Source organism: Tiliqua scincoides, chromosome 2, assembly GCF_035046505.1.
Source record: "Tiliqua scincoides isolate rTilSci1 chromosome 2, rTilSci1.hap2, whole genome shotgun sequence".
In the NCBI taxonomy this organism is placed as follows: Eukaryota; Metazoa; Chordata; class Lepidosauria; order Squamata; family Scincidae; genus Tiliqua; species Tiliqua scincoides.
The window spans coordinates 117,579,497-117,590,451 of record NC_089822.1 but is presented as its reverse complement, the minus strand read 5'-3'; the positions used below and the strand labels follow the sequence as shown (position 1 = coordinate 117,590,451).

At 46.5% G+C, this 10,955-nt stretch overlaps 1 protein-coding gene across 2 annotated transcripts; it reads left to right on the top strand.

Moving 5' to 3' along the window:
* The first annotated feature begins 134 nt into the window (after positions 1-134).
* On the top strand, positions 135-10,613 carry CDK20 (cyclin dependent kinase 20). 2 transcript variants are annotated; one of them, XM_066615149.1, is made up of 9 exons: positions 135-213; positions 4,352-4,434; positions 4,578-4,691; positions 6,920-7,108; positions 7,256-7,377; positions 7,633-7,695; positions 8,082-8,205; positions 8,358-8,513; positions 9,913-10,613. In XM_066615149.1, the coding sequence occupies exons 1-9, from the start codon at positions 144-146 to the stop codon at positions 10,099-10,101; spliced, it is 1,110 nt and encodes a 369-aa protein (XP_066471246.1). In that variant the 5' UTR covers positions 135-143; the 3' UTR covers positions 10,102-10,613. The 2 variants fall into 2 exon arrangements, with proteins under 2 accessions (XP_066471246.1, XP_066471247.1); XM_066615150.1 differs by lacking the exon at positions 135-213 and adding an exon at positions 2,014-2,272.
* Positions 10,614-10,955: the final 342 nt, after the last annotated feature.

The following is a 10,955-nucleotide window of genomic DNA, read 5'->3' as shown; positions in this document are numbered from 1 at the left end:
ACTGCGGACAGAATTCCCTGGAGCTCCTGGAAGCGTCACAGCTTGGTTGCTGAGCAACGCAGGTCTGCCCCGTTCCAAAGAGTTACATCAATAAGAAAAACTTCCAAGAGTCCTCACTGCCGGCTCCCGTTCGAGTCTTTCACATGCAGGGCTCCGGAGAGCTGCACCACCTGGGAAACAAACGCCAGCGTTCCAAGCGAAACCAGGCAAGAGGTTGGTCTCCTGTGCTGCGAGGTCATCACTACGGGCTTTCTACCAGCCCGTCACTTCTTTTGCTCTCTGGAGGAGCCTCCTTTGCTGAGGCTCCAGAGAGAAAAAGGAGCAGCTGTGCGTGTGGGCAGGAAGGAGGCAGAGAGAGAGAGAGAGAGAGGCCTCATAGGCTCAAGCCTATCCGTATCTACTCAGAAGTAAATCCTATTTTAGTCAATGGGGCTTACTCCCAGGTAAGTGTGGATAGCATTGCAGTCTTAAAGCCCAATCCTAGGCATGTCTACTCGGATGTAAATCCCATTAGAGTCAATTGGGTTTACTCCCAGGAAAGTGTGAATAAGATTGGGGTGTCATTTATTTTAAAGGTTTGTCTCCTGCTTTTCCGCAGCTCAAAGTACAAAATAAAACAACAGAAAGTAACTATAACTATATATAGCTAGATATACAGCAACATAGGAACATTTAAGAAGAATGCAAGGAGTGGATGGAACATCCTAATACCAGCAAAAATCAAACTATAGAAGTAGCACAGAAAAACAGAGCCCATCACAGTGATCAGAATGATTTAAAAATCATTTGGCACATGCAGATGTCTGTGAACTGGTGTTTGGGAAGCAGAGTCAGTGCAGCACCAGGTTGCTCAGAGGTCTGGGGAAAAACCTTGCCCTGGCTCCCCCATGGTGCCTCTCCAACTTCCCCCTAATGGTGCCTTGTGTGCTATCATTGCTACTGAATCTGATGGTTCCAGTAGGGGTTGGCCTAGCTGGATGCCCCTTCCCGGGGCTGACCCACTCATAAGTCCAATTGAAGCAGTTGCCTCAGGCAGCAAATTGGTGGGGGTACCCTTCTCTGCCTGCCCTTTACTATGAGTAAAAACAGCAGAGGCTGGCACATCATTGAGTAAAGGGGGTAGCATTTCGGATGCTGCCTCCAGTATCAGGAGGTCATGTCCAGCCCGGCAACTTCCTCTTCTCCATCCAGAATGTGAAGTGATCTTTCACTCTTTCTGCACATTGCCAGATTTGTCCCACCAGAAAGAGTGGTTTGTCAGTGAGTAGTTAGCCCAAGAGGAGAAAAGTGCAAAGGCTCATTGAGAGTTGATTGAAAGATCCACTTCCACAATCTGACAGATAGCCAGTTAGACATCATCTAAGCATCCGCCTTTAAAAGGCTGGACAACAGGCAGAAGTCCAACAGGTGCAGCATTTCCCACTTCTGTGTCTTCATAAAAGAGAACTGATAAAAATATTGGATTTCAGCCTTTAAAGGCAAAAGAGTCATAATTTGGCTTTCAAAGCACCAAGACAAAAGGGAGCCAGTAAAGGCCCAATCCTATCCAATTTTTCAGTGCCAGTGCAGCCATGCCAATGGAGCATGCACTGCATCCTGTGGTAGGCAGGCAGTCACAGAGGCCTCCTCAAGGTATGGGGAAGTTTGTTCCCTTACCTTGGGGCTGCATTGCAACTGCACCAGTGCTGGAAAATGGGATAGGATTGGGCCTTAAATTATGCTCCTGTTCTTTTAAAACCCCAAAGTGAAGCTTCTTATCATTGCCTTGCCAGCTTTTTAATTTCCACTTGTATGAGGTATTTATGTTGATGACCATGTATGTCTATTATGTCTGTGTTCCAGTTTTTACATGATTGTCTATGCATTTCTATCTCCCGAAGCCCCACGAAAGGTTCTATGACCTGCAATAGAGAACCTGAAGTCTTCTAAAGAAGCATGATGACTCTAGTCCCTTTACTCCCAGATTCTAGGAGAAGAAGGCTGGGAGAGTGGTGCATGTTGGGAAAGGGGGGGAAGTTGTAGTAGACATGCAAGCTGTGCGCTTCTTGTAGTCTCAGCGTTGCAATATTCAGGGGGGTAGATCCTTAAGGATTTCCAGTGGGTACGGTGAGGGTGGGACTGGTGTTCCCAAAATTGTGGATAAGAAGATAGGACTGTTCCTTGGGAGTTCCTACCTTTCCTCCATCCTCTTCCCTTGTAGAGCCTTTGCTTCTTTAACAGCTGCATGGTGGGCAGAAGCTCAACAGGTGGAGTCTTTCTGCATCTGGAAAAGGTACAGACAAGAACAGTCAGACTGATCAAGGGGTTGAAACAGCTTCCCTATAAAGAAAGGTTTCTGGATTTGTGCAATCTGAGCTGTTTTCTTTTTGGGGGAAGGAAGGAAACTAATGGGGAAACATGATACTGTAAATTAGTGGTTCCTGACTTTTAGTAGCCCGTGGACCACTGAGGCAAAAATTGGAATTGTCATGGACCACTTGTGGCTGTGGAGCGCCTGGTCTCTGCCCTCTCTGGTGGTCCATCTCCCAAGTGCTCCCCCATGGACTATCAGAGAGGATGGAAAATGGCCTGCCTATAGCCACAGCTGACACTTCAATGATTGTGGCTGTGGGCAATCCATTATTCGCCCTTTTTGGTGGTCCACGGAAGATTAATCACTTCCAGTGTCTCACCATGCAAGCAAAGGTGATTTCCCCCCCCCCCCAGACCTTGCAGACCACTTCTCAGAGTCTTGTGAACCACCTGTGGTCCCTGGGCCAAAGGTTGTGAACCAGTGCTGTAAATGACAGTAAAATAAATATAGGGAGAGTGGCTAAAGAGCGTTTGTTCTCCTTTTGTAGTACCAGAGCTCGGGTTCATTTAATTAAACTGATTGCCAGTAGATTTCGGGGAAGGTATGTCTTAACACAACATTTGATTAATATATGGAGTTCACTGCATCAAGATATAGTGATGGTCACAGGCAAATGCATCTGAAAGGTGTTCAAAGAAGTTCATGGAGGCTAGAACGATCAAATTGCTGCTAGCCATGATACTTTCCAGGGACTTCTATATTCAGAGGCACTGTTCCCAGTTCAGTGGGTTTTTGGCTTTCTTATTTTCATCACGAGAATGGTTCACTCCAAAACGTGCCAGGGAAGGAGGGTCAACTGATGAGATTATCCCAGTGTGGGTACAAATATCAAAATGTTGACCAGAGATGAGCTTCTTTAAAGTATTAATTGGGTTTGCAGTCAAGGTCCCTAGAGTCCTGTCCCCGAACATTTGGGGTAAGCTGTGATGATTCAGTTGTGTGGGGTGAGTTTTCTGCGTGTTCCCTTTTGTCCAGAGTTGTCTCCTGGGTCACATTAGGCCCTCATCACTGGCAAAATCCCTTCACAAACCAAGGACATAGTTGGAAAAACACACAGAGACCATTTTGAAGCATTCCCTTATTTTTTGTTATTGAAATAAATCAATTTTTAAACAAAAGTTTCTGAGATTTGCATTTGTTTATTGTTGAGTAATTAAACCTTGCTCACTACAATCCATTACTCTGGTTATGGGTTTTACATGTATCCTCAGTTGCCCTCAGGAAGTACTTCTCTGGTCCTACCTTTTTATCTTTTTCTCCTTTTCTGCTTCTGGTTAATTGAGGTTTTAGTGTCTTGATTTCTTTTATCTGTTGTGCCTCTGAAGCCTTTTGCCTTTGAAGCCATTTCTGCCCAACTTTGCATATACACAACAGGGACCAAATGTGGACTGGGCAGTAATGGGTTAAACGTAGGCACTCACTGATGCTGCCCCCTTCCCTATCCTAGTATGTTATGCAGGGATCCTGCTGAAGCCAATGATGGAGAGATGAAGCAGGGCATTATAGTGTAGCAATGGCAACTCTGGTTTGTATTCCACAGTGCATTTTGGGTGTCTCATTAAGTATCCTTGGAATGTTGACCAAGCCTGAGTCAGGATAGGCTGTCTTCTACTGATTGTGTTCCAGAAGAGGGAATTGAGGTACTGATTCCATGGACTGACTGTTTGCCCCAAGTATTTTGCACAAAGGGCATTTTTCTCAAAACTGATTTAACTTTTTATGGCTTTTTGCAAGTAATCTAGGAATTGTTTGTTTGCATTCTTTCATAGAACTACAGTTTTTTCCTTTGTTGGGAGCCATGACAGTTAAACATATCTGAATTAAATTTGTAGTGCAGACATAGCTGTGAAAACCGTATCCTTGCAAGTGGGCAACATACATGATGTGGATTATAAGCTTGATTGCTCCATTTTATTCTTCCATAATGTTGTGTGCTGTGCTGACTGAGAGACTCCACTGATACTGCAATATCACCTTCTTTCCCATTTCCACAAACAGGGAACATCATGGACCAATACAGCATCTTGGGCCGCATTGGAGAAGGGGCTCATGGCATCGTGTTCAAAGCCAAGAACATAGAGGTGAGTGGAATGATTCATGCCATCAGGGCTTTCTGATGCAAACTCCTGGCACATTTCACAAGCTCTGGGAAGGGAATTGGTAAAGCAAGGAAGTGACACAAGAGCACCTGCTTTGGTTTTCAGTCTGCTCTTTCTCTCTACAGACTGGTGAGACAGTGGCCCTAAAAAAGGTGGCTCTCCGCAAGTTGGAGGATGGGATCCCTAATCAAGCGCTGCGGGAGATCAAAGCACTGCAGGAGATAGAGGAAAATCAACATGTGAGTAGCAATTGAAGTGTGTGTGTAACTGAAGAGAATTAGAGTGAGGGGAGGAAAAGATGCTGTTTAGGAGTCCTTAAACTTTGGAAGCAAATGGAATTAGATGGCTGGAGTTGAGCTGAAGTGATCACTCTTATGTTTCTGCTTTAGCACTATGCAGTTGGAATAAAACTGTAATGTGGGTACTTCTGCATTTTTCTCCTTAGTCTGTGTGCTTTTTGCAGTTTTTTTTTACATTTTTTTAATGCAATGGAATCATGGAATGTGAGAATTGAAGAGGGTCTTGGAAGTCATCTAGCTTAGTGTTTCTTAACATTTGTCCCCCACTGTACCATTCTGCGTGGTCCACCTATTGGAAGTACCACCGGATGATGTCATTGCCAGTTACTTCTGATTTGGGAGGCCAGACGCAATGAGACAGACACCGGTAAGAGGCTCAGGGTGAACAGGAGGGCTTTTTGGAGTGCCTGACAGCCAAGCCTCCTGCTGTTGTCTGTCATGTTGCATCGCTGCCAGGTGGTGGGGGCCTGGGGATCCCACAAGTACCACTAAACACCACTTCAAGTACCACCAGTGGTATAAGTACCACTGGTTGAGAAACACTGGTCTAGCCCAACCCCCTGTTCAGGGCAGGCTGCAACATCCCTGACATGTGGCCATCAAGCCTCTGCTTGAAAACCTCCAATGAGGTTGAGCCCACAACTGCACAAGACAGACTGGTCCTATGCTGGACAGCCCTTACAGTTAGGTATTTCTTTCTCATATTCTATCTAAGTCTCTGTTCTTGTTATTTCAACCTATTGGTTCTAATCATGCCCTCAGGAGCTATAGAGAGTGAGGACCCAATCATATCTAATTTTTCACTGCTGGTGCTGCCATGCCAGTGGGGCATGTACTGCATCCTGTGGTGGGAATCCAGTCACAGAGGCCTCCTCAAGGTATGGGAACAAGGTATGGGCAGGACGTCTGGTCTAGAGGGTAGAGCCTCCGTTTGCCTGAAAATAACATCCGCAGATTGCCAGTTTGAGGCCAACGGCACCGTGAATGGTGAGACCTTGAAGCAGCTGACAAGCCGAGCCGAGTTATTCCACCTGCTCTTTGGTGTGAGCAAAGAAGCATCTTGGCTGCCCTCCATGTGAGAGATGAAGGAGCTGCTTGTCGGCTTGCGTGGGAGGAAACTGGAGGCCAGAATGTGATACCAGATCAGAAAGACCCATCTGAAATGTTGTGGTTCTTGAAAGATAGAACCTTTCTTCAATTGTAAAAATCCCTACGGGGATTTAGAACAGCCTGCCTTTGTAAACCGCCTTGAATAAAGTCTGAGGAGAAATCTGATGACCAAAAAAGGCGGTATATAAATACATGTATTATTATTATTATTATTATTATTATTATTATTATTATTATTATTATTATTATTGGTGTTGGCAACCTTCAGTCTCGAAAGACTATGGTATCGCGCTCTGAAAGGTGGTTCTGGAACAGCGTCTAGTGTGGCTGAAAAGGCCGATTCGGGAGTGACAATCCCTTCCACACTGGGAGCAAGTGCAGTCTGTCCCTGGCCTGTCTCCCTGGCTATGGGCCTTCCTTCTTTGCCTCTTAGCCTCAGACTGTTGGCCAAGTGTCTCTTCAAACTGGGAAAGGCCATGCTGCACAGCCTGCCTCCAAGCGGGCCGCTCAGAGGCCAGGGCTTCCCACCTGTTGAGGTCCACTCCTAAGGCCTTCAGATCCCTCTTGCAGAGGGATTATTATTATTATTAATAATAATATTATTATTTATTTGTTCTCTTATCTCAGGGTTACATTGTGGCTGCACTGGAGCTGGAAAGTTAGATAGGATTGGGTTCTGAGATGGCTCCAGATATCTGAAGATGGCTATCTTCTCTTCCCTTAGACTTTTTTGCTCCAGGATAAGCATATCAAGTTCTTTTAACCATTCCTCATGGGACTTGGCCCCATTTATTTAGTGTTTAGAACACTTCACATACATTATCTGGCTGCAATCCTTACAACAACCCTGTAAGGTAGGTATTATTATCCCCCTGTGGTAGATCTGGAGATAGGCTGATACTGAGAGTCCCTTGCTTTGGGCCAGCTAGTATGTACGCAACTGAGGTGAAATTCAAAAAAGATACTTCTTGGCTTAGAGCTTAATCTCTTAGCTCTTACACTTTTAGGAATTACAAGGTGGATGCCAGATTATTACCTCTCTCTCCCTCCTTCCCCAGGTGGTGAAACTGAAGGATGTCTTCCCCCATGGTACAGGGTTTGTGCTGGTGTTTGAGTATATGCTGTCCGACCTGTCAGAGGTGATCCGCAACTCTGAACAGCCTCTCACTGAGGCCCAAGTGAAAGGCTACATGCTTATGCTGCTCAAAGGAGTGGCCTTCTGCCATGCCAACTCCATCATGCACCGGGTGAGGAGCCTCTTCGGATGGCTTGCTTTTCCTCTTCTCCCTGAGAGCCGAGCTCCCCTTCTCTGATTTGCTAGCACTGCATCACTCCTTTACTGGCTCTTCTTCAACACTTGGAGATGTATCTGATTTCTTGCCTGTCTTTTTCAGGATCTGAAACCAGCCAATTTGCTGATCAGCTCCATGGGGCTGCTGAAAATTGCCGACTTTGGTTTGGCCAGGGTGTTCACCAGCGATGGAGGGAGACTGTATAGCCACCAAGTGGCCACCAGGTAAATAGGGTGGGCAGGAGATGTGAGCTGAGCATGTATATTCAGTGAAAGAAAGCTGGGCAAAAGAGACTGAAATCATTGTTTTGTCCAAAAAATCCACCTGATTCCAACATTCTTGAGGATGAATGATGGCTGTAAAGTTTAGTGGTCCTGGAGCAGGTGTTGTGAGCACCTGGTGGCTGGAACCCAGAGATGCTAGAAATGAATAAGCTTGGAAACATTTGAAAGGCGTGACTTGCACCTCTTCTTTCCTAGGTGGTATCGGGCCCCTGAACTCCTTTACGGTGCTCGGAAATATGATGAAGGAGTGGATCTTTGGTGAGCTGCGTGTTTGGTTTTCAAAGTCCATTCCCAGCATTCGCTGTAGGGGTAGGAGAGACTAGACAACAAAGGCAGTTGAAGTTTGCAGGGCATGCTTGTAGTTACATCAGTATAAAGTCTTTTCAATTTAATTGTCAAACAGCTTAACCCAAGGAGTGTAACTTTGTGAATGGAGACAAGAATTAAATCTTTGGCAAAGGCATGACAGCAGATACGTTTCACACCAGTTGGAATTAGTGGTATTGAATACATTGTAGTAGTGTTGGAAGGTGGCCTGTAGATGAGGAGTGGATTGGCTAGATTTTGAGGTTCAGATGTTTTGCCCGCATCCTCAGATTCTGGTTCTGCCACATACATGCTTTTTGCCTTTCTCCTTTGACCAGGGCTGTAGGCTGCATCTTTGCAGAACTCCTCAACAACTCTCCGCTTTTCCCTGGAGAGAATGACATCGAGCAACTGTGCTGTGTCCTCCGTGTGCTGGGGACACCCAACCAGAAGATCTGGCCGGTTGGTCTAGTAGTGATTAAATTTTCCAGAGGGTTGAGGGCCCAGAGTTCTGGCCTGTGCTGGGAGGAGGAATGGGGGTTTTAAAAGCCAAGAAGCTGAGGGCAGTTGTTCTTATTTTGTGGGTTTCCATCCCAGTCTCTTTGTTGGGACAGGAGATCACAGAGTTGCCTGATTACAACAAAATCTCCTTCAAAGAGAAGCTTCCCATTCCTCTGGAGCAGGTAGTGCCTGATGCCTCTCCACAAGCTGTGCAGCTTTTGAAACAGTTCCTGGTCTATCCTTCCAAGCAGCGTGTACAGGCAGCGCAGGTAAAGCAGTGGAGTCCAGAGGGTGGACTGTGGAGGCTCTTGGGCTGTCCTTGCTGATGTCAGCACTAGTCTGTAGGAGGCAGGGTGCAGCACTCAGAGGGGTTGTGGGAAGCTTGGCATAGTGCACCTTTTAATAGTTGACAGTCATATGCAAATAAATGTTAATGTAATTGATGGAACAGCTAAGACTAGCACAATCCTGACCCTCCAAGATCCCAAGTAGCTGGTCAAAGCAGGTTTTTGCATCCCCAGGCAGGTAGGAAAAATGGAGGGTTCATGGAGTTAGAACATAAGAACAGCCCCACTGGATCAGGCCATCGGCCCATCTAGTCCAGCTTCCTGTATCTCACAGCAGCCCACCAAATGCCCCAGGGAGCACACCAGATAACAAGAGACCTCATCCTGGTGCCCTCCCTTGCATCTGGCACTCCGACATAGCCCACCTCCAGAAGTTCCCAGCAGGCTGTGTTTGGTTAATCCCAAATTGTGCAGGCCAGAGTGAAAGTATGTTTGGACAAAATCCTCAGCTTGGTTGGTGTCCGCTGCACCATTTATTGACAGTACATGTAGTTGTGAGCATGATTGAGTCAGAGCCTGGATTGCACAGGCATGATGTTGCTGTGCCGTGTAGTTCATCCAGATATGTCCACTTGGGGGCACTCTCCACTTCCCTATTCCATACTTTAGTAGTGCAAACCGAAGAAGCCCTTAACTGGAAAACTGGGCAATGAGGACTTCCTCATAGCAGCAGCATCCTGCTTCCTCTGGAGAATGTGCTGCCAAGACGTACTGAGTGAGGGCTCCCAACGATGATAAACCAGGCAGGCCCTTTTTGAACACCTATCAGCAGATCAAGTAAAAGCTGTTGAAGAGAGTGAATCTTGCTCCAAGCTACTACCAGAGAACATCCCAGACTGTTACACAATTTACAGAAGATATTTTGATTTTTTTTTTTAATGGGGCTAATCTTGTCCTTGTGCCCCAGATAAGGGCCTGTGAGAGTGTGTGTGTGAGAGAGAGAGCGGTGCGTAGAGGCTCCTCTGTTCCGGCTGAGGACAAACAGGAGAAAGCTAGGACCCCCACTGCTGATGGGTCCTCCTAGTTGTCTGACTGGCCACTGTTAGAAACAGAATGCCAAACTAGATAAGCCTTTGGTCTGGTGTTTGAATTACAGGGTGGATCCAGGGGGCTATCCTCCCCCCTTCCCTCTTGTAAGAACGCCATAACAACTGTTTTTAGAAGGCTACTGGAAAGACCATACACAAATTAGTTACAACTGGAGGGAGCCCAGAAGTAGCTTATGGATTTCATTAAAGTCTATCCCAATGTCCCCCTCCTAGTTCAAGCACTGCTTTGGTCAGATTCAGCAGGACTCTTCTTTTTCCCCCCTTCTCTCTAGGCACTGCTGCACCCCTATTTCTTCACTCCACCTCTTCCTGCCCACCATTCGGAGTTGCCCATTCCCCAGCGTGGGGGCAAAAAAACTCGCCAGGTGCCCCAGCACCAGCGTGACTTCCATGTGGAGCAGCCGCTGGAAGAGTCTGTCGTGGACCTGGAGCTCATAGCCCCTTATGTAATAGACATATGAGGGAGGAATCTCAGTCAGATTGCTTTCACTGGCAGCTGTGTGCTGTCTCAGTTAGCAAGCCTCTTTTGGGGGTGCCACTCTTCAGGGGAGCCAGTTCATTGGGCTGATAAGCAGGGGCACCAAATATTCAATGGCAGGAGAGAGAATTGAGCACTCCTTCCACTGCAGCACTATGGACAGGAGAAGAAGCTGCTTGCTCCAAGTCTTCTTTGAGAGCGCTGTTTGAAAAGCATGGAAACCTTCTCCAATGGAGAACTTGGCAAACCTCTCTTGCAAGTATGCCCTCCTGATGGTGTTTTTTTACCACTGGCAACACAGTGTGGCCAAGGGCTGGATGTGTCTTTGAGAACAAGTTCCACTACTGGAAACTTTTGTTGACAGGGACAGTGAGGAAGGCTGCCCATTGGACCATTCCTTCCAGGGCCTTGGTTCTGCTACGATTGTGATGTTTTGTGGTGCTGCTCTTGTGTATAAGTTCTATATTATGTTGTCATTAAATTGTTGGTAAACAGTGACTTGAGTTTCTGTTCTTCTCCTTGAAACCAGCTCTGAACTCTTGGGACCACACTAACTCAATCAGAAATATGCTACCCAGAAGGCGTGGCTTGCCAGGGTGTGTGTTTGGTGCTTAGCTGCCCAAGGAAAGCAAGGGTACTTTTTTGTATAAGTGGAGTTCTGTCCAACACCAGTCCTTAGCTCTGTGTCTTTGGCTTTCTAGTCCTAGCATGGTGGAGAATCTTACTGTGTGAATAAACCCTTTTGATACTGATGGTGCAGTGGGGGGGGGGGGGAGAAGGGGAGTAAATGAAAATTGATTGCAGAGATAGGTGTTATGATTGCTGCTGAGAGTGGGA